This window comes from Rhinatrema bivittatum, chromosome 7 (genome assembly GCF_901001135.1).
Source record: "Rhinatrema bivittatum chromosome 7, aRhiBiv1.1, whole genome shotgun sequence".
NCBI classification, from domain to species: domain Eukaryota; kingdom Metazoa; phylum Chordata; class Amphibia; order Gymnophiona; family Rhinatrematidae; genus Rhinatrema; species Rhinatrema bivittatum.
In genome coordinates this window covers 131,819,102-131,842,636 of record NC_042621.1, presented here as the reverse complement: position 1 = coordinate 131,842,636, position 23,535 = coordinate 131,819,102, and the positions used below count along the sequence as shown (strand labels likewise).

The following is a 23,535-nucleotide window of genomic DNA, read 5'->3' as shown; positions in this document are numbered from 1 at the left end:
TCTAAGCCCCCTCTCCAGGTCTGTGGACTTGGACTTGTGGGGAAATAGGTGATGGAACCTTTTGGTGGGTCTTTGATGTTTTTGGCGGATTCCCACGTATTCTCTTCAGCACTGTATCCCCCTTCTAGGAGATAAGATAGTAGAGTTTTCCCCATATTCTCTTGGAATCCAATATTTCTCTAACTTTGTACTCCTGATCTGGATTGATGGTTACTACTGTCTGAGTGGGTACCCACTGTGAGTCCCAGGTGGGTACCAATGGCTTCAGTAATGACATATGAAAAGAGTTGTGTGCCCGTTAGGTTGATGCTGGAGAATCAGGAAAGGCCCGATAAAGCTTGGAGAGAACTTCGTGGAGGGGGTCTTGAGGCAGAGGTTCTGGATAATCAACCATATTTTGTCTCCCACCTGAAACTGGAGTGAGGGGCGATGCTTCTTGTTGGCCCCTCTTTTGAAGCATTCTGTCACCTGGAGAAGAAGCTGGTGAGTCTTCTTCCAGAGGCCCCTAAGATTCAGAGCAATGTGTTCCAGTATTGGGCAAGGAACCTTCAGAGGTATTGAATTGCATCCATACACAATGATAAAGGGTGAAGAACCCACTACCTCCCCCACATGATTATTGAGGCAGAACCACCCACCGTAACAAAGATGCCCAACTGTCATGTTTTTGATTGACGTAGGCCCTCAGGAAAGCCTTCAGGATTTGGTTGGTGTGTTCCATTTGCCTGTGCAGTGGGTGGAAGGATGACAGTTTTTGGGTTGTAGGCTGGATCACACAAACAATAAAAAAATAATGACACGTGACTACAGCTTATGTGAAACTATGAAAAACTATATTTTCTGCGTAATATATGCAGCAAAACAGGTGCTTATGAGAACACCTGAGATAAACAACTAACAAAACAGAATTTAAACAAGGGTATATATCTTTCCCCAACTAATAGGGAAATATATACAAAAGCTGTGCCTTTGCACAGCCTGCCAGGGAATTTCCTTCTCACCTGATTCTGCCTGCCTAGCGTGACCCGGACGTCGGGGGAGGAGCTGACTGGGACGCCTACAAGAACAGCGTCCTATCGGCGCACCGCAGCCGCCGGCGCTCCGCCAAAGCCGAGCACGCCCAAGAGGTGTACGGCTTTGCTCGGCTTAGCTTGGCGTGCTTGGCTCTGGCAGGAAATTTTTGGTTAATCGATTCTGCAGCCACGAGTTTATGGTATGGAACTGACTTCATATTTGGACTAAGGCAAAGGATCCTAGGTGAGATTTTTTTTTTTCTTTTCTTCAGTTTTCCTTATTTTGGGTAAATAAAATCTACTCTGGCTGAGTCTCCTCTTTGTAATGCCGCATACAAAGAGGAAGGCAAAGCTAAGGGATTTATCCTCTACACCTGTAATTGGTAATCAACCCAAAATAGAGGATTGCTTTGTGAAAACTCCCATAGAAATCCCAGGAGGGGTGGTCGCTGAGGGATATGACCAGGAGCAGGGGATTTCCATCCAGACCCAAGAAACATCTTTGACCCCGGGAGCACCAGCAACACCGGAGCCACCAAGCGGGATCAGAGTAAGGATTGATTCCTTGGAGGATCCAAGACTCAACCTAAACTATACTCCACTGCGAGACCAGAGAGTAGTAGGTACCTTAACCTGCTCCTCGGAGAGTCCAGTAATGGACTCTAGGGATCAAAATGGTAGTTTTATACAACAGCCTGTACCCGCCCAGGCCCCATTAGAGGGAGGAGATGGAGTCATTCAAGAAGGATCAGTGTCTGGAATAACCGTAATCACCCCGAGGAATTTTACCCTTGAAGAAATAGGGACTTTACTGTTATCAATGCAAAAATCTATTAATAGTATGGCAAAAACATTGCAGGAAGTTTTGAATAAGCATGTAACCCATCAGATGAAGATAGATAAAATAGAAGGTTCTGTACACTCTGTAGAAACTAAAGTGAAGGAAATAGATAAAATACAAGGAAACTTAATTAAGTCTGAGAAAATACATACTGACAAATTGGAAATTATAGAAAATCAAATGAGGGAGAAAAATTTAAGGTTGCTTAATTTTCCTAAAACTCATTTAATGTCTGCAACAAATGTATTTAAAAGTTATCTTGTTAATGTGTTAAAATACAAAAATGAAGCAATACCTGCAATTGCAAGGATCTATTATATACCTCAAAAACAGGCACTAGATGATCTAAAACAGGACAATCAACTAATCAAGTAGATTTGGATTTATCCGATCTAATGGAAAAGTCTTTTGAGATGGATATAAAGACTAGAGCTACTCTCATTGTGCAATTTTCTTTTATTTCTGAAAGAGACTCGTTACTTAGGATATATTTCAGAAACCAGAAAGCCAAATTTTATGGTCAGTGTATAAGGATGTTTCCTGATATATCACGAGAGTCACAAACAAGGAGGAAAGAATTTTTAACAATGAGAGAGCAAGCTCAACAAAAAGGGATTAAATTTATTTTAAGATTTCCATGTACCTGTATTATTATATATCAAGGGAAAACATTTATCTTTAATCAACCTATCCAGTTAAGATTGTACCTGAATGCCCAACCCTAAAAACTCTAATGAGCTGGGAATTAGTATATACTATGGTGAGATTAATACATCTTTATTGTAAGTTTCCTAGAATAACTGCTTCTGAAGTTAAGTAAGTATATTTTAGATAAAAATTCACAGATATAGATCTAAATTTTGAAGGAAGTATTATGTTACTTTTTGTTTATTACTCTGACTGTGAAATGTATCTTAATATTGTAAAATTTAATAAATAAAGAATTAAAAAAAAAAAAAAAGCCTAGTGGAAACTTCCATTTTCCTGGATGAGTGCTGTCTTCTCTCTCCAGTTGATGGTCGCAACTGTTATCTCAGAAGAAGGCTATAATGGTACCAGGGACTCCTTGTCATTGCAGAGACTTTTCTTGCTAACCTCACTCAGTTCAGCACTCAGCAGAAGTCCGTCCATTCTCATGTATAGCAGGATCTCATCCCTGTTTCTGGTCATGTGCTGTACTATTTTCTTTGTTTCTCTGCTCTCCTGAAGTTTTACCAAAATAACTGATAAGAAAAATTAATGCATGGTCTTGGTCTTTTAACTCACTACTGCTAACTACCATATTGTACAGACATTATCTCTCACATGTGACCATTAGTCTTTTGACTTGACTCTAACCCACTCTGTTGGATACCCCAAAATAATAACAAAATTAGAGAAAGTGTCACTGGTGTCATGTAGATAATAACAAATCATATAAAAATTGTCTCAGACAGCTAGCAAAATACTACTGTGAAAATCAATAAGAATGTGTGTGTGCCCAAAAGCTAAAAGTGTAAAGTCTACATAACTGATGTGCAGGTTATACTCTAAAGATGTTTTATCATAAACTGAACCTGGAGAGTTGCCAGGTGTTTCAGCTCTCTGCACTAGTAGAGCTGCTTGGTGCTATGCCTTACTGGGCACAAAACTCAACTCTCTATCTCCTAGCTGGCTCTAAGTAAGTGGTCTTCTTATACTTTTAATTAAGTCATGTCTCATTTTGTACTCAGTATCTTTCTCTTGTGATTTTGAAGTTTGCAGGCTTCGTTAGGAGGAAGGGAGGCCATTGGCTATGAGGGAAATGGAGGGGGGGGGGGTGTCTATGGGTGAAGCTGTGAAGGAAGGGCTATACCATTTCTGTAAAGGGGGGGCTATGGCTATGAAGGGAGGAGGAAGCTGCGAAGGGGGGTCGTGGGCTAATACTCCAGAGTTCTGTAATTTCTTAAGCAGTTGTTACGTCCACCGGCCACGTCCTCTCGCAGCCAGCTGAACTCACCGCATGTCATGTTTGGCCTTCTACTCTTGGTACTCTCGTGGCCGCAGCCAGTCACTGCCGCCATGTTCCTCCTGGCTCCTGGTGCTCCACGTGGGGGCTGAAACGCTGCTGACCAGCATTCTGACCCTGGGCCTCCCTAAGCCATCTATCCTCCCTTTAAAGGGCCTATGGCGGGAACTTCAGGCCCATCCCCGGCTGGTGACATCACCAGCCCGGTATACTTAAGGACTACCTCTCCATCACTATCTGACTTGACAACAAGTTCCCTTGGTTCCTAGCTGGTGCTTGCTCCAGTTCTCCTGACCTGTTGTTCTTGTTCTCAGGATCCCTGCTCTGCTCATCTGGGACCCTGCCTCAGTGCCCCGCTCCTCGGGGTTCTGGCTCAGCACCACTGTACCTGGGACCCTGCCTCTACACTTCTACATCTGGGACCCTGCCTTGGCACTCCCGCTCCACGGGCCTGCTTTAGCACTGCTACATCCGAGACCCTGCCTCAGCACTGTTACATCACGAGACCCTGCCTTGGCGCTTCCATACCTCAGGGCCTGGCTCAGAACTTCTACGTCATGGGACACTGTCCCACGCTCTTGCTCAGGACGTGTCTCAACACTCCTTCGTTACAGGACTGTGTCTCTGCGTTCCCGTTCCTCGGGGTATCTCTCAGCACCTCTCCACCACTAGAACCTGTCACCACAGATTTTCTGCCCAGAACCTGTTTCTACATATCATTACTCTGGCCTCTGCTCCTCCACTTCCTTCCCACAGGACCTGCTCCACAGAGCCCTGCCCTACTGTCTCTGGAACTGCTACAGCATCTCCTCCCTTGAAGCTGTTTCTCTCTCTCTCTCTCTCTCTCTCCTCTCGAGGGTACTCCAACCTGAGACTGAAATGATCTCTCTGACACTCCCTGCTTCCAGGTGCCTGTTTCCTCCGGGATCAGCTATACAGAAGCTCACCTAAGACCAGCCAGCCCCGGCACCCAAGTGTTCAACCTGCAGGGAATGAGGGTTGGTACTGGCGAAGTTCCTGTTTGCCTCTGTTCCCGGCCAGCCTCACCTCCCGACGGTGGGGACCTGCAGGGCTCAACCCCATCTCAGGGCAAGGGTCCACAATTCCTAACAGCAGTGCTGAAAAATCTTCAGAGGGACAGCCATTTTGCATGATGTAGCAAAAATGACAGGAGTCGAGTGGCACCTTATAGACTAACCAATTTATTAAAGCATGAGATTTTGAGGACAGAGTGCACTTCATTAGATGCAGCTGACAAAGTGGATTCTGTCCTTAAAATTTGTTAGTCTATAAAGATGTGTCCAGAGGTACCAGTCATAGAAAATCCCAAGCTTCTGCTGTCAGCAGATCAGGCTTCCCCAGCCAGTTTCACCCTGCAGGACTCCACACACCTTACTAATGTTTCCAGCTCAGAAGTGTCCTCAGGTGAGCTCACACACCTCAAGCCAGTTGCTTTAATGACCCCCACAGCAGATCCATGCAAGCTCCTCTCCAAAGCAATGAAAGAACAAAAGAAGTCTGTATCCAAAACACATTAATAATACCTTGGGCATGAATTGATCCCTTCTTGCAACTGCCAGTCCAAATAACTATGCCTCAACCCCCCCCCCATGTCCAGCCCCAGGTCAGATTAGGCTCTGTTTCACAGTTTAAAAATGAAAACAATGTAAGTTCTAGACTCTCTCAGTTCATTGGGGGAGACAAATGAGCTTAGCCTCCTGGCAAGCAAACCACCCTGCTAGGCAGTAGCACAACACTGCCCTCTGTTGTGCTGCAGGCAATGGTCTTCCCAGACCTTAAAAAAACAAGCCAGCCAAAAGAAAGAATCAAACAAAACCTAGAGTAATCACACTTACTCTATTTCCGTAGTAGTAATTTCCACTGCAGGAACATCCACCTCCATTTCTTCCTCCACTCCTGGGCAGCTGAGCTCTCCTTTAAATTCCACCGTATCCCCATTGATTCCTCCTCCCCCGTCATCATGGGCTCAGGTATGTGCAGTCCCTCCCCCAGGTGCCATCCTCGGGTTTCCAATCAATCCTCTCTCCTTTCTCCCATTGGTTTATCCTTGGCTCAAAGAGCCTGGGAAATGTAGTCTTTCCCTCTGTAGCCTCCGCTGTCTGGCTCTGCCCCGAGCTCTCCCTGAGGTGATCCAGACCAGGTTTTTCTCCCTAGACACACACCATGAACCTCATCACAGTGCCACTCGACTTTTGTCATTTAAGTAGTGCTATGTCTGTTATCTTACTTTCAAAGCAAGATACGTACTGACCTTATTCCACCATCGTAACTAACTTTTGATCATACTAGGGGGGAAAGGGGAGCTGGGGGAGGCTGTGAAGCCTGAACTGTGAAGCTTGACCCAAATGACTGTGTACCCCTCAGAGAGAGAATGGGTCAGTTACAAAATCCATAGATATATGGGTGCATGGCTTTCCTGGCACTAGTAGTGGTTGAAGAAGCCCCCAGAAACATGCATGGGAAGGTTTCTGGGATGCACAGGTTGGACAGGATTCCACCAAAAATGCCAGGATAGGAGTTCCAGAGTTTTATGGATATCTGAATATCCAGTCAATCTAGAGTCGTGCGCCTAGCAGAGTACCTTCTCCCTAAGGTGTTTGGGCACCACCATTTTCCCGGGGAGTGCTATGATGGCTAGATAGCTAGAAATCAAAGCAATTAAAAAAGAGTGACCATCTTGCCTACCTAGAATTTAACCTGTGAGTTTTCTGAAGGTTGTGAAGGAGTAAAGGTGTTATAACCATTGGCCGCGGCCGACCCAACTCACATCATGTGCTGCCCTACTCTCCTCTCTGGGTGAACTCGCGGCTGTGGCTAGCCGCTGCCGCCGCATGCCGCCTGCCTCCTGAGACTCCTCATGGCGGCTGGGACGCCGCTGACCTCCATGCCTCATCCTCCTCCTCCGCCTCTTTAAAGACACTATGGCAGGAACCTCAGGGGCATCCCCGACTGATGACATCACAAGCTTGGGATTTATAAGCACCTCCCTTGGCCTACGCTAATTGACTTGGCAACGAGTTCCTTTGCCTACTGGTGCTTGTTCCTGTCTCCTCGGATGCATGGTTCCTGCCTTGGATCTCTACCTGTGGTTCTGGACTCTGGCTCAGGTATCTGCTCCTCGGGGGCCTGCGTGTGCTTCCTTGGGAGACTTGTCGCCTGGCTTCCCCGCTCCTCGGGGTAGTCCCTGCGCTCTCTCCTGAGGTCCTGCCTGCTGGCTTCCCTTAAGAACTGCCAACCTGAGATTCCTTCTCTACGCTCCCTGCTCCTCGGGTTAGTATCTGCCTTGCCACCGGAGACTTGGACTCTGCACTTCCCCACTCCTCAGGGCAGTGCCTTCGTCTCTACATCAGTGAATTTGCTCCCATTCCCCCGCTCCTCGGGGCAGCCTACGTCTCTAAACCAGTGACTTTGCTCCCGCTCCCCCACTCCTCGGGGCAGCCTATGTCACTACTTCTAAGACTCAACTCTGTGCTTCCCCGCTCCTCGGGGCAGCCCCTATGTCATCATACCAGAGACTCTGTCGCTATGCTGTCCTGCCCCTCGGGACAGTCTCTGCATCTCTCCTCCAGAAGATCCTATCGTCGCGCTCCCCACTCCTCGGGGTCTCCCTAGCACCCCTCTGTCGGAAGTTCCTGCTCTGATACTTGTCTCATCAGTCCCGCCTGAGTACTGTGACTCCTCTGAACCATGCCTCCGCGTCCCGCTCCTCGGGGCGCCTCACAGTACCTCTCTAGGCTGGTACCTGCGATCATGTGGTAGTGAAGCAGGATGTTTCTCTCTCTACTGAACTACAGTCGTGTCCCCTGCTGCAGCTGACCTCGCCTCCTGATGGTGAGGACCTGAGGGGGACTCCACTCCTCTGGCAGTATCAACCTTCACCTTGGCCAAGGATCCACGAAACCCAGGAATCCTAACAAAGGGATTACCTCCATTCCAGGAATGGCACTGAAGGAGAAGGGAAAGGCATGTCAGTCTTGGAAAGGCAGGAAAGGAACTCATCAGAGCCCCTTGTTAAAAGCAGAGTAGTTATCCCCAGGAGGGAGTGACCAGCTAAGTGGATAGGTCCATTCCAGACAGGAAACACGGGTTGGAAGGTCCTATGGCAGGGAAGAGGCAGGTCTCACCTGGAGGAGACAAGAGAAGTGCATGAATCACCTGACCTAGGAGGGGAGGCGCTCCAAAGAGAACTGGAAGAAGAAGAGGAGGAGATGGAGTTAATTTCAGCAGGGGCGAGCCAGGAGGATGAAGGCACAAACCTCCCTCTAGAAGGAGGAGTTCCCAAGGAGTCTATGGAAACTGAGTGACCCAAGGGAGCACAAAGAGGAGAAGGAAGGAACCTGCACTCAGGTACAGCACATCTTACAAATAGGGGAAGTTGTTTGTTGGAGGTTGTGGCAGAGCTGACCCTAAGCGAGTAAGGAACAGAAAATATTCTTTCATGTGAACAAGTTCTACCGCAGGTGGTAAAACCCGAACTCTGGCAGAGAGGGAGGGTGAAATTGAAAAAAAACCAACAAACCCCTGGACTGATTGTTGTGCTAAAAAAAGCCTTTTCATTCCTTGTGAAAAAGGCCATTGACTGTGTTTTGTAAGCCCTTGTTCTGAGGAGGGCTAGAGCTTTAGTAAAAGGGGAAAAAAAGAGTCTGTTTCATTCCTTGTGGGAAAGGCCAATGACTGCGTTTTGCAAGCCCTTGTAATGAGGAGGGCTGCAGCTTTAGTAAAAGGAAAAGGGAGCTGTTCTTTTGTGTTTTCTTGTTCAAGATCCCGCCTGTTCAGGTATGCTCAGGCTAGAAAGACCTGGTAGATTTATAGTTTATTTTTCTTGTTCCCTCCTTGGCGGGCTATCCAGGCCCCCTTAGCTGCTCTGACAACCCCCGAGATTCTACTGGAGAAAAGGGCTTAGAAGCCCAGGGTCATAGTAATAGTTTGCTCCAGCCTACCTTGCTCTGCCGGTCTCAGGTTCTATTTGTCTCCCTGAGCTGTTTTAGAGCCAAATGTATCCTGAAGGAACAGAAGACCCTTTTTTTGCTAGCCTGGGCCCCCACCAGTGGATTACAAGTAACAGTTACTTGTTGTTGAGTTCCGACAACAGTGGACAAGGATATATCAACCGGAGAAGGGGAGTGTCCAATCCAGGGATGAGTGACATTCTCTACCAGGACCTTTAAAGAGAAGTTACCGGGAGAAGCCAGACCTATGGGACGTCCACAAGATATAAGAGGTTTTTCTGGTCTGTAAATATGATATTGGGGTGGATGGCCCCATCAAGCCCATGTTTCCATTCTTCCAAGGCAAGTTTCATCGTCAGAAACTCCCAATCCTCAATTGTATAGTTTTCTCAGTGGGGGTGAACTTTGAAATGAAAAAGTACAGAGTCATCCTTCCCTTGGCGTCATGTTTGGCAATACCACCCCAACCCTAATGGAGGAGACATTCACCTCCAAAAAGAAGGGTTTCTGGGGATCAAGATGTTGTAGCCAGGAAGCTGTTATCACGGCAGATTTGAGCCACTTGAAAGCTTCGTTAGCTGGTTCAGGCCAGTTTCATGTATCCACTGCTTTCGGCGGCCAAGGATGAGTAATGGGGAATGAATTGGAAGTAATAATTTGCAAACCCCAGGAATTGCTGCAGGGCCTTGAGGCTTATGGGTTGGGGCCACTCCCAAATGGCAGCAATCTTGTTAGGAGCCATCTGGAAACCTTGGTTGGAAATTATGTATCCCAGAAAATGTAATTCAACCTGCTCAAAGAAGAATTTTTCTAATTTGGCCTACAAATGGTTTCCTCTCAGTCACTGCAGGGACAGTCTTGCCATGCTCCCTATGCTAGATGAGGGAATGAGAGTACACAAGGATGTTGTCAAGATACACTAAGATGTATGATTGCAAAAAGTCCCATAAGGTCTCATTCACAAAGTGCTGGAACACTGCCAGAGCATTACAGAGTCCGAAAGATATGACCAAATATTCATAGTGGCCATCCTATGTGTTGAAGGTAGTCTTCCATTCATCTCCTTTCCGAACCCTGATCTGATTGTAGGCACCTTGGAAGTCTAACTTGGTGAAGATGGTGGCACCCTGGAGTCTGTCAAACAATTCTGAGATGAGGGGAATCGGATACTGGCTCCTCATAATAATGGATCCCATCCATTTTGCCCACAAAAAGCCACCCAGCTTCCTCTACTTCGTTGAATGAATCCACATTCCACATTCTCCTTGACATACTCTGACATTGTCTGTCTGTGTTTCAGGGACCGAGAGATGATATACTTTGACATGAGGGGTTATCTTGCTGGGGAGAAGATCAATAGGGCAATCATATGTCTGTTGTGGGGGTAGAATCTCACCTGCTTCTTACTGATGACATCCATATAGGCGACTTAAGCCCATGGGAGGCAAGGCTGTACAAGCAGCTCTGCCAGAGTGAGGTTCAGTGGTGGTAAAATGTCTAGTAGAACTTCTGGAAGCACTAGGGCCCCCAGTGAGTTATTTTAGATGAGGCCCAGTTAACCCTTGCATTGTGTTCCATGAGCCATAATAGCCCTAAGATAACAGGGTTCACTGATTTAGGCAAAACATAGGAAGAGATTTGTTCCGCATATAGAGGCCCTGTTTGTAGGGACAAAGGGGCGGTAGCCATCAGTAACCTCTCCTATAGCAGTTCTCCATATACAGAGGAGATGGTGATTGGTGGAACCAGTCTGACCACTGGAAGATTGTACTTTCCTACTAGGTCTTCCTCTATATAATTCCTAGCTGCTTCAGAATCCAAAATGCATCGGACTAGATAACAGCCTGGAGTTCAGAGTCACTGGCACCAGCATTTGCGCTGAGGGAAGAGAGCATGACTGACCTAGGGTTGCCTCCCCAGCTAGCCCTAGGCCCAAAGGTTTCCCGACTTCTCGGGACTTTGCATAGTGTAATGACCTGATCCCATGCAATAAAGACAGAGGTTAAGAGTCTGGGGTCTTTGCTTCTCTTCCTCCAAGATCTTTGCTGTTTTGAGCTGCATAGGCTCCTCAGGTGAGAGATGGGCCTTGGACTCCCAGGATGCTGACACCAGTGGTCATTGGCATCATGGTGCTAATCATAGGAGTTTTCAGGAGGATTTCCTTTCCCAAACTTGCTCCTAAATTCTCACATCAATCTTGGTGCAGAGGGTAACAAGGTCATCTAAGTGCATGGGTATATCTCTTCTGGCCAATTCATCTTTTGTACGGTTGTAAATCCTTGTCAGAAGATGGCTACCAGGCTCTCCTTGTTCCATTGCAGCTCAGACGCAAAAGTTCTGAATTGGATGATGTATATGCCTGTTGTCTTACTCTCCTGCCCAAGGCAAAGTAACTCCACCACTGTGGAGGAGGAGCATCCAGGCTCATTGAATACCTTATGGAATTGGGTCAGGAATTCTATAAGGTTCCCCATGAGGGACTCATTCCCCTTCCACAGGGTTGATGCCTTCACTAGGGCCGGACTGGAGAGCAATGAAAGGATGAAGGTTACCTTGGTATGGTCCCTTGGAAAGCTGGCAGCTTGCAGCTCCAAATGCATCAGGCAGTGATTTATAAAGCCTCAGTGGGCCTTGGGGTTCCCATCATACCTGGGCGGAAGCTGGCAGGCATATTGATGCTGTAGGAGGCAGTTCTGGTGCTGCAGGTGCAGAGATCTGAGACTGAAGGGCATCCATCCGAATAGCCAGACCTTGGGGTAACCCCGCTATCTCAGTCAGTTGCTCCTGTAGCTGCTGCTGCAGTCTATGGGCCAGTCTGGAAATGGCCTGAGATGCGAGTGTGTCGGCTGAACTAATGGCATCAGTAATCTGTCACTGAGTGTGAGTCCTTGGGGAAAGGTGAGAACTGGAACAAGGCAGGAGCGAGGCAAGGACTGGATCAATGCAGAAGCGAGGCAAAAATCCAAAGCAACAAGCACTGCAGACACAGGAGGACCTGTTGCTGAGGCATCTAGCTGCAGCGGCGCTAGTAATTAAATGTCCAGGGCTGGGTGACATCAGGGTGTACGCTGGAAAAGCCTTCTCGCCACAGGACCAATAAGTAACTTGCATGCGTGTGCCCATAGAGGGGGAATGGTGGCATTCTTGAGAAGCAGTGTCGGCGGTCCCCGGGGTTATTGAAGACCAGTTGCTGCACGGTTACAGCAGTTGGCTAAACATTACAAATATTTTCCAAAAAGCTGTAGATAGAAATAATGTGGCTGAAAAATGTCTAAGTCAGCTGTGTTATTTTATTTACATGGAATTTACTATGCATTAGCTGCTTCACATGCTTTATGTAATTTTATGCATGCAAAGCAGTACATTTTTATAGGGGGTGGCTTTTATGCAAATACAACAAGTGTTGTCACTACAGTAAGGTTATCTTGCATGATATACAGCATTTATCACCTGTTACACACTGTTTAATGTGCGTTAAAGCACTACCACGGCTTGATGTATCTCCCAGTTAGACAAATGGCACTCAATATTAGGCTGTAAGGAGTTGCTCGGCTAAATTCACAGGGGTGAAAATGACATCTCTCAGAGTAGCTAAATATACTGACATATCCACTAATACACAGCATAGTGTTACATCTTATTCTTTCCTTTAGTCCTCAGCATATATCAACAGAAGATCTATTTATAATAAATTATCAATATTATGGTTTTATTTTAATCAAATATTTTTTCTCTACAGACCAACGATGTAAGGATAGAAGGTAATGTATCTTAAGGTTACTTGTTTCTATATTGTCTATCTTTTTTTAGTACTAAATTTCGTATCTGAAGGAATAACTTCACCAACAGTCCGTATACAAGGGGATAGTCCTGGCCACTGGGGACAGGATAACCTGTAAGGTCAAAGTGGTTGAGAACACTTAAGAACATAAGACTTGCCATACTGGATCAGACCAAGGGTCCATCAAGCCCAGTATCCTGTGGCCAATCCAAGTCACAAGTACCTGGCAAATACCCAAACATTAAATAAATTCCCAGCTACTATTGCTTATTAATTAATAGCAGGCCAAAAAATCTAATGTCCATACCTTAATTATACTCCAATAAAATAACTTTATTGTAATCCCAAAAATAAGGAAGAAGAATTTTTTTTAAGTCAAATCAAAGTTAATATTGTTGGTTAAGTTGTTCAGATAACAAAACTCCCAGTCCACCACTTTGTTCTTCCCTGCTGTATCATTTATATTCCAGAGCTCCCGAGGCTCCATCTCCTTCTCCTTCACTGCATTTCTGGGCAGTCTCTCTCAATTAGCTCAATTTATTCCTTACTGCACTTCAGGACAGTCTTTTCTCCCACTCAATACTCTGTCCTTTTAGTTATCACTCAATTTCTATTCATTTACCTTTTGGGGAGGGGCAGGGTGGGCAATAGGACCTAATACATTTTTGGGACACCTTTAGGGGGGGAAGGGGGAGGTGGCACCTGGACCTATTACTTTTTTTGGGACTTTTCTATGAGGGGGAAAGGGAAGGAGGGTATTTTTGAAGAGCCAGGTTTTTAGCTCCTGTTTGAAACTCTTTCTTTCTGTTATATCAGATGCAACGTCTCTGGTAGACAATTCCACAACCTGGGTCCCGCTACGGAAAGCATTCGGTCTCTTATTTGCGTTAGATGTGTACTCTGTGTTGTAGGCACAGTTACTCAAATTTCCTTGTCCCTATTAAAAGTCTTGCTGAGGCATTTTGTAATAACTGTAATGGTTTTAATAGTCCTGAAAGTAGGCCTAGTAATAGGGAGTTGCAGTGGTCTATGTTTGGGAATATTAGTGTTTAAAAACAGTGCGGAACTCCTGGAATGTTAGTAAAGGTTTAACCGATGTAATATTCGCAGCTTGGAGTATCCTGTTTTAATTATTTTATTTATTTATTTATTTATTTATTTAAGTATTTAAGTATTTTTTTATACCGAAGTATAGCAAATGCCTTCACTCCGGTTTAACTTGCTTATGTGCGTTTTCATTGTAATGTTCTCATCAATCTGTATTCCTAGGTCCCGACCTAGGTCTGAGGGTCTAATGTGAAAATTACCCAGGTCTAGAGATGGCGGTTTAAATATAGAGAAGTTTTAGTTTAAGCTGAGAGAGCTCTTGCTGTATGGCATTCATGTATGTTGAGAGTATCAATCCTGTATTTTCAAATGATTTGGTGAATGGAACGTAGAACTGTATGCCATCTGCTTGTAAAAAGAAGTTGATTCCTAGTTCCGCTAGTAATGTACACAGAGGAAGCATATAAATGTTGAATAGTGTTCCCGAGAGTGCTGAACCCTGGAGGATACCTGTATCGACAAGGAAGGTGTCCGATATGTAGTTGCCCACATATCTTCAAAGGATACTGACAAACCAAGTAAATTAAAATGTCCTGATAGAGAGGTGGTTGAAAAAGCTGTATGTAGAGAGCATTTAACAAAAATGACTCCAAACTGCCAGTATCATCTGATAATAAGCAGGTTGTGGGTACATAGAAAAATAGGAATAAAATTAAACTTATTTAAAAATGTCTGTATGCAAATACCAGAAATCTGAAAACTCAGCCTGGAAAGTTAGAATATGGTGAACAAACAGACTGGTTAAAAGCTGCCATACGGCTACATGTTCCTCAACGAAACCTTAGATCTGCAAGCAAAGGCCTCTTAACTATTCCCTCAGTCCGTTCAGCTCACCTCAGTCAGGTCAGAGCACGAGCTATCTTACAGGCCGGCCCTAAAATTTGGAACTCTCTTCCACCCGAATTAGGCCTACAAGCAGATCTAAAATTATTTAGAAAAGAAAGGCATGGCTATTTATCAAGGCTTATCAGGAGACAGATTAATCTTTTTTTTGAGGCACTTATTTTATTTTATTTTTATACGAGAATCATGATGCAGTGGTATGTTCTTTTGTGAAGCTTTTCCTTCCAGCTATCTTATACCTTTTTCTTATGCTATGAAGTAAATTTTGTAATTTTCTGATTTTATTTATTCTTTTATTTTAACCCTTTTTTTTTTACTCTTCTTCTGATTGTAACTATGTAAACCATTGTGATGGTATTTCTGAACAAGGGTGAAGGAAAAACAAAACACACAAACTCGTGACGACCTGGTGAAAGGAGGATAACCAGTAGGACACTGTGATACCTGGGAGGCCAGGGTTCACATCCCACTGTTGCTCCTTGTGACCTCCAGTAAGTCATTTTATCCTCCGTTGCCTCAGGTACAAACGTAGGGGTGGATTTATCAAAATGCAGTAAGTACTACATGCGATAGCAAAAGGGGCATGTTAATACAGTATTTATCACAATTTGTAATACCATTTCAGAGTCTGCAATAAGTGCCAGACCTGTTGTATTTCCTGCATTCAACCACTGGGGGACCATTTTTAATGAGAGAGAGAGAGAGAGAGAGAGAGAGAGACTGACTGGCCATAATATCATGGCCTACAGGCAGGTATTTGTATCTCTATGGTAGGCCCACCTAGTAACTCGAGGTGGGGATTAGGTAAGAGTGTAGGGGGTTAGGGACCACTTTGACAGTCTATGTGACACCTATGAACAGAACAGTGGTCTCTTGTGAAGATTTGCTGGCCTTCGGAGTGAGGAAACTCACTCCAAGATGAGATTTGGGCAAGGTTCTCTCAACCTAGCTTGATGTAGTCCAGCTGACATCAGACTTACAGGAGAAATAGCAATGAAACCTTACATCACAGCCTAACACATTTGAAAGAGGTGTAGTTAAAATCAGCATTATAGCTCTTCACAAACAGGCTAGCCCACTCTCCTCCTCCTATTTTTGGAATTTGCATCGCACCATACGATATGGTGCGATCGCATGCGGTAAACACGTTTTCGCATGCGATAAGCCCTTAACGCATGCGAAAACGCCTTACCGCATTTTGAAAAATGACCCCCTTAGATTGTGAGCCCTCTGGGGTCAGAGAGAAAAACTATAGTGCCTGAATATAATCCACTTTGAAGTGCTAAAAAGCAGAATATAAACAAAATAAATATACCAGGGTGCAATTTATATCGACAGGGCAGATAAAATTGGTGGACAGTTGGTACTATCTGTTAAGGGTAGCTTAGAGTTAAGCAGGATAAAAATTTTGTAAGAAACAAATTACACTCCTGAATCCTTATGGATATAAATTTCAAGGATAAAAGAGAAGGGTACCGAAGTGGGTACATATATAGCCACCCGCCTGGCCAGGATAAAGAAACAGGTTGTAGAATGTTGACAAAGATTAGACTGGCTAGTAAAATGGTCAACACAATAACAATGGGAGACCAGTTATCCAAATATTGATGGGTAAATGTCACACCACATGCAAAGGAGGTAAAGTTTCTAGGCACTATCAATGACTATTTCATGCATTAGTTGAACATGGAACCAACGAGAGGTGGAACTATATTAGATCTAGTTCTCAGTGGAAAGCAGGACCTGGTGCAAGAGCTAAAAGTGATGGATCCACTTGTCTACAGTGATGATAATGTAATAAAATTGGACATAATCACTGGAGGGTGAAAGGAAAACCACTGCAGTAGCATTTAAATATTTAAAAATAAATAAATAGATATAAAAAGAGAGTGATTAAATCACAAACATGCTCAGTGTCATAAACTTTCTCAGACTTTCATGTAGTGACACAAACTCTGTGATACTCTTAGACACACACACTGACTCACTGACAATTGTCTCTCCCTCACGCACACACACCTCCTCTCTCTCTCTCTCTCTCTTAAACACACACTGGTTTTTTTTTCATAGGAAACTAGACACTAAATCAAGGGTAATGTAGAAAATGCCTTTTTTGTACATCATTTTTGAACGGCTCCTTCAGCTCATTAATGATAAACTTGATGGGTAGACTAGATGGGCCATTTGGTCTTTTTTTGCCGTCATTACTATGTTACTGTGTTACTATAATTCAGCCCATGAAGGTAAAATATTGTTGCAATTAAAACAAGATTATTGCGGGATTAAAATTTCCTTTCTAAAATATTCAGTGTTGTTACATAGTTCACAACCTTGCATTAACTGTCTGTTTCTTTTTGTAGGCTGAATCGACTAGCTTTACCTCATTCTATAAATTGTACTAACTCTCTTGCTCACCTCAATGTGCCTTCCTCCCACCAAATCACTCCTCCCAGTATTCCATTAAGTGCTAATGCCACCTCTTGCCGCATTTATCCAGTTTACTTCATCTTCAATGACGCTTTCCACCTCTTCTCACGACACTCTCTCAAATTTCCCACTTTTGCATCTTGCACATGGCCAACACATTCCGCTTTATCCCTGTCATCTGCCCAAGCCATTGCAAATCTTAGTTCTCCTGCAGATATTCCCAGGGCTATTAAATCCACCCCACCTGTATCAGTTGACAATCATGGTGCAGATACTTCTTCAACTGTTTCACATGCAGCTACATCTAGCCCATTTGAACCAACTGACAATTGCTGTATAGATTTCTCCCCTGCAGCTATTCCACAAACAATTAAATATATCCCACGTAAAGCAACTAGCAATTGCTGTGTAGATTTTTCCCCATTAGTTATTACGCAGGAAGCTACATTTGCTGACCCTGAATTAGCTGGTAACTGTAGAAATTGTCCTACCACTGCCGATTCCCCTTCTCCCATGCATGTACGTAGACCTTTTCGTGTTCTGAGATCTATGAAGATTCTGCCCAGGAGAAGAGCAGCCAGGTGCGTATAAGAAGGACTGAGTGAGGTAGCAAATGATCAGTGCTGGCAATATCTGTTGAGCACTTCTATTAATCAGGACAAAAACGGTCACTCAGAGGCTGCGTTGAATTTCAAGAGTATGTACAAAAGGAGGAGGCAGGGAGCTACAAGGAGAAGTTGGTTAAATAAGTCTCTGCCTGAGTTCTGGGGATTATAATGTAATGTGGAATACGATGAAGAGCTGCATCTTGAGACAAAGAATAAGGAATCTATTTACTAAGGTGCATTAATACCCCTAGGTGCTGGAGATATATGTGGCAGCATTTCAACCAGTAGGAGAAAGGAGGCTTTGAAAAAGATTAGACACTTTTCCTCCCCCACTTACACACACACACAAATATAAAATATTGAAATATAAAAACATTGCTATGCAACAGTGAGGAAGGCTGATACAATGATGTGCAAAATTCAGGGGGGTTTCAGAGGAAATTAGGTACAAAGCCATGGTCATATCCTAGTGAGAAACCTGGGATCAGCTGCAGTCAGACACTGCAGAAGGAACCCAAATAGCGATGTCCTTTGCTGGCGATTAAAGCCATCAGTCTCGTCTGCAATAGTTCAATTTAATCAGCAGCTTTACAGTGAGGATTAACTTGAATTAGTATCAATAGTCCCAGGGGGAGGTAGAGTTGAATGTACTGCTTTCTGTAACGTGATATACAATAAGTGAGTGAAACTGCTTTTCCTGTCTGGCTTATAGACATAGAAAAACAGGGCAGGAGAAAAATAACCACAGAAAGAGAAGCAGGTAAATAATAATAATCTTATAAACTATTTTTAGTAGTTGACAGATCATCGCCATGTATTTGTACTCCCTCACTGTGTACAAATAATACAGACAGTGGGGTCTCTAGACAGAAGTATTTTGGGGGGGGGGGGGGGGGGCAACAGCAGATCAAGCTAAGGGCTAGATTCATCACACAGATGTGATAGGAAGAGGGGTGTGTTTTATAGTAATAGCCTATTTATCACAAAGTGTGCTTCACATAGGTATTACCACAGAGTGCAATAACATTTTTGCACTTACAAGCACGGGGGGGGGGGGGGGGGGGGGGGGAGAGAGAGAAAGAGAGTACCTAGCTATAAGGCCTTTTAGTAGTTAGGTATTTATAGTAACTTGAGGTGAGGTTTAGATAGTAGTGTAGGGGTTAGGGGCCACTTTGTACAAATCTCATCTTTGTGTGAATTTCCTCACTCCGAAGGACATCAAATATTCACAAGAGTGCACTGTTCTGTTTGTTCATCTCACTCTGAATGTCAAAGTGGCCCCTAATCCCTACACTACCTCACCTCGAGTTACTAGGTGGGCCTCATATAGAGATATAAGTACCTAACTACTATAAGACCTTTATAGCTAGGTGTTCTCTCTCTCTCTCTCCCCCTCTCTCCCCCCCAAAAAAAAAAAAAAGAGAGAGAGCCTGCCCCAAACTCACATCACACCATGCATTAAGGTGTTTTGCTATAAAAGCACAATAAGAAAAATTCACAAGGGCCTTCTGTGTAATTAAAAAAAAATGGCCAGTTTCAACCTTCTAGTAAAACTATTATTAAAACTGACAGCCTCATTCAACCAATTCTTCTACATGGATATGAGAGTGGAATCTGTACAGGAAGGGACAGAATCTCAATATAAATTCTATACCTCAAGTTCTGTAATTCATTCCGCATCCACAGGAACTCACCCAACAATGGTCCTTGGATGCTTCCACTTACAATGCAACATACAAAAAAAATATTTCAAATTCTGGTGTCACCTCATTAACAGCAACACAAGCACCTTCCATGCCAGAAACATTGTGAAGTAACACAAAGCCTTGCAAAAAAGACACTCAAACTTATATCTCAAACCAGTAGCAATGTCAAGGACTCCAAGAGCAACAACCCTACCTGTGAAAAAATAGCACTGTAAATACCTGGCTGACTGGATTTCACAAAGTTCCAGAAAGAATTCCTGTTATTTTGGGTGCCAATGTTCTATCTTTGGTTTAAAATGTATTGTGGAAAGTTGAGCTATGAACAAGCTTCCAGCCTTGTTCCCCAGCAGCAGCAGCTGCTAGTTGCTTCACCTCCAGGCCTTTTCTGACCCCTGGACCACAACTCCCAGACATTTCCCATACCAAGGCCACTAATTCTGATGTCATCTTCTGCAGTCCTTCAGTGTGGGGAGAAAAGTGGGCATTCTCTTCCTGGTGGAAGGAGGCATTGCAATAGTACCATTGACCTTCCTGTAGCATTTTCTTCACTCAGCCACCTCCAGCTTTATTCTCTAGCATCAACTGTGGGTAGCCTCTACTTTCTGGACTCTTCTGATTTCCAAACCACAACTCTCACAAGCCTCCCATACCAAGGATGGTGATGCTGATGTCAGCTTCAGCTCATGCAAAATTGGTAGCGGTGATGCTCCTCTTCTGTCTCAGGCTGCCTCATGTGGCAGTAGCTCTCTTCTTTGGACCAGGGCTTGCTTATGTGTGAACTCTCCTCCTTGGGCTGGTGTGGCAGTGGTGGCTCCCCTTCTTAGGTCCAGGCCTGAATCTCAATTTTATCATTACTGAACTAATCCCAGTAGTGGCTCCTCTGCTTAGGCTCAAGCTGTGGCTCCTCTTTGTGGGCTGAGGACAGCAGTGCTTCAGGACAGCTGCAAATGAAGCAACTTTTCTTGATCCTGATGCCAAAATTTAGGACAGTGGGAACCTTTCTTATGGGGTTCAAGGGGTAGAGGTTGGGGCTGTTTATGTTGGGCCATCAGGGTCCTTTGATCTGGACTTCGCACCTTTGCAGAATATTTAGTGGCACATACATCACAGAGGGCATTACCATGATTCACAAACAAACCAGCAAACAGGGCGACTGTGAAGACTGTATCTTTGAGGTATACAGGATTAACACTACCATACTTTGTTTTAGTTTCTGGAATATCATATGCAGTTGTGTAACTAGAAAGGAAGACAACTAAGTGAAGGTACAGCTAAAAATTAAACCCCTATTTATTGTACAAAGTAATATAGGCAATCAGTCACAGCAGCAGGAAATAGTGCCATTATAGTTCTGCACCTTGCTGAGAGGCAGCCAGGTACTGTAGATAATGTAGGGGTGGGCAAACTTTTTAGCCGGAGGGCCCCTTTGTGGGTCTAATCTGATTTAGGAGGGGAAGCAATGAGAGTCTGGGGTATGAGGGGGAAGCTCTCTGGAGGTTCGATGGGCCAGCAGCATCACCTCTGGCCCGATCTCACCTGGATTGCGGTGCTAGTGGAGTAAGAATGACTTGGGGATTGCTCCTACAGTGGGATGGAGGGGATCCAGAGGGGTGAAGGGGGCTGAAGTCTTGTATGGGGGCAGGATTATCAGCTCAGGGTGGGGGGAAACGTATTGATGTGCTGGGGGGAGGACTGAGGAGGTGGGATGCCAAGGGCAAACTTTTAATTTTAAGTTTGTGTGGCCAGATCCAGGAATGAAACAAAAGAAGCAAAAACTCAATTAAATTTCTTTTGGTTTTGTATCATTTTAAAATGATAGCAGACTTCTGCTTCTGGGTTATTGCAGCAATATACTGAAGTAACAGTGCAGCACAGTGCTGAGAAACAGTCAACTGTTAATGCTTTGGGGCTATTATAGCAAGAAATCAGTGCACAGTTATTTTCTCTGAAACTGTTTCCTGCTTCGATGACTTCCATCTTCTGTCTTTATTCTGTTTTGCTCTTTAGTAATTGTATTTAAGATGCTAATTAAAGTGTGTTAGGAAGAGTTGAAGGACTTATTTTCTTATGCTGGTTTTTTTTTTTTTTTTTTTATTTTGAACTCAAACAGAAATTATTGCTCTTGCAGGAGGAGCAGGGACCACAAACACCCCCAGCAGCAGCAGTTACTGAAGAATCTGACAGGCATCCAACTATACCCTACCCTCAATCCATTCCTGCAATTACATAGAACTAATTGCTGCACGTTAAGATTTTTTCTATTTCTAGAATATAAACATAATTTTTTGTTATATTGTTTGCATCAAAGAAAACACGGCGGCAAGCCAACAACAAAGAGACAGTATGGATAAAGGTGTGGATGCAAATATATGGATACTAGGAACTGTACATTAAATAAAAATAATAAATAAATGATAAATGATAAATAATGAAACACAAGTTTTTTATACAATGAATAAAATGTATAAAAATTAGAACTTGACATGGCCATGTTTTGGCAAGATTGCCTGTATCAGGGGTTAAAGTATAACCATACCAGAAAACAGATAGATGGGATACAACAATAACAACAGTAGCTTACTATAAATTATGGCAAACACACATCACTAATAGAGAAGTAAAAGTAGACTCCAGAGCACCTGAAAGATAGTAAAGAACAATGTAAATTATACATTCTAAAAGTTTATTCATATCCAAAACATAGAAGATTGTATGAAATGAAATGACCTTAACTGATAGCACTCATGTGTATCACTCCTTGGTCCTGCTAGCAGCGGCTGCAGGAAAAACCCAGAAATCTTTTCAGCACTTATTTTATTGGCAGTTTATCTGATTAACAACTCTCACATAGGAGGGCAAGGTTATGAAGGTAAAGGAGCAAACAAACATCTGATAAGTGTTTACGCATATAGAAGATGAAACTCACATTGCTGGTGGCGTATTATACCACTGCGGTGCCCAGTGTTGCTGTGCCCAGTGTGGTATTGTCTAGTTGCCTCTATCACACTGGGCACAGCAATAGAATAACTTTGGTCACCAGAAATGTGTTTACTCCACCTCAGACTCAGTAGTTTAATTTCAAGTGCTTTCGGGTAGAGCACCTACAGTTGAATAGTACGCTGGTACTGTGCATTCAACTTTTGCGAACTGTTTAACTGTAGATGTTCACCTCAAGGAGCTCAATCTTTACATAGAAGCATGACAGCAAAAAAAAATACCGTATGGCCCTTCCGCCCAATTAATTTGGAATTATAATTCTCATCACTTCCTCAGAGCTCCCCTGTATTTATCCCATGCTTTCTTGAATTCAGATACCATTTTTTGGTATCTGGGAGGCCAGTCCATGCACCCACCACCGTCTCTATAAAGAAACACTTCCTATGATTACTCCTGAGTCTACCCCCTTTCAACCTCATCTCATGACCCCTTGTTCTAGAGCTTCCTTTCCACTGAAAAAGACTCACCTCCTGGGCATGTTGTTATGATTCTGGGAGGTGGACCCCTCGTCTGAGGTGGAGTTGGTGCCACCTGTAGGAAAAGTCCCTACAGGTCCCCACCATCGGTAGGCGAGGTCGGGATGAAGCAGAGACCCCGCTGGAGCTTCACCACTACCAACCCACGTTCCCCTTAGGTTGAGCCCTTGGGTACTGGGGTCGGATGGTCTTACGTGGGGTCTCTGATGATGAGGAGAAGGTGTTGGAAGAGTGCCAGAAGTGGGTCCAAGGAAGGGCGAGGTGAAGAAGCGGCCGAAGACCTGGATAGGCCCTAGAGCTCGGAGGCAATGTCCCAGGCAAGGCTCGGAGCTGACAGTACTTCCGGTAGATGAGATTCCAGGCAAGGGTCAGAACAGGCGGCGGTATGGGTAGTCAAGTTTCCAGATGAAGGTCAGGTACCTTAAGTCACAAACAAGCACTGAAGAATTCCTCCGAGGAGAACCAGGAATAAGGACCTAGAAGCAGAAGCAGAAGCCAAGGCAAGGTCTGTCAGCCAGACCTTGCCTTAAAAAGGAAACAACAGGTGGGGTCAGCAGGAAGGGCTGTGGCAATTTCCTGCCGTGGTCCTTTTAAATCAGAGAAGAAGCCACGCTCGTGACCTAGAAAGACTCAGGAGGGGAGGAGCCCCCGCTACACTGCGAGCATGTCGGAGGAGCGCAAATAGGCCTACCTGGGCTGAGCCCACTGAGAAGAGGAGCCCCGGAAGCGGCTGGCCGCCACCGCCCGCATACCCTGGCCCAGAGGGATGGCACCATGGC

General features: G+C 44.4%; 2 protein-coding genes across 8 annotated transcripts in view; one reads left to right on the top strand and one right to left on the bottom strand.

Moving 5' to 3' along the window:
- PIK3AP1 (phosphoinositide-3-kinase adaptor protein 1) overlaps positions 1-5,824 on the bottom strand; it is a 214,360-nt gene extending 208,536 nt beyond the window's left edge. Inside the window, exon 1 of one of the 4 annotated variants that reach the window (XM_029609145.1) lies at positions 5,698-5,824. The gene's annotated coding sequence lies outside the window, so the exon portion shown is untranslated. The remainder of the gene's footprint in view (positions 1-5,697) is intronic. The other 3 variants (XM_029609142.1, XM_029609141.1, XM_029609144.1) reach the window with 3 other exon arrangements.
- Positions 1-21,674, top strand: part of LOC115095464 — a 32,579-nt gene extending 10,905 nt beyond the window's left edge. Inside the window, exons 4-8 of one of the 4 annotated variants that reach the window (XR_003857780.1) lie at positions 12,551-12,572; positions 16,903-17,550; positions 18,290-18,337; positions 20,494-20,548; positions 21,412-21,674. Coding sequence is in view for 2 of the 4 variants with exons in the window: in XM_029609147.1 (XP_029465007.1) it covers positions 12,551-12,572; positions 16,903-17,550; positions 18,290-18,337; positions 21,412-21,634 (941 nt within the window). In the remaining 2 variants the exon portion in view is untranslated. Of the gene's footprint in view, positions 1-12,550; positions 12,573-16,902; positions 17,551-18,289; positions 18,338-20,493; positions 20,836-21,393 lie in introns of those variants that run through there. The other 3 variants (XR_003857779.1, XM_029609147.1, XM_029609148.1) reach the window with 3 other exon arrangements.
- The last annotated feature ends 1,861 nt before the right edge of the window (positions 21,675-23,535 follow it).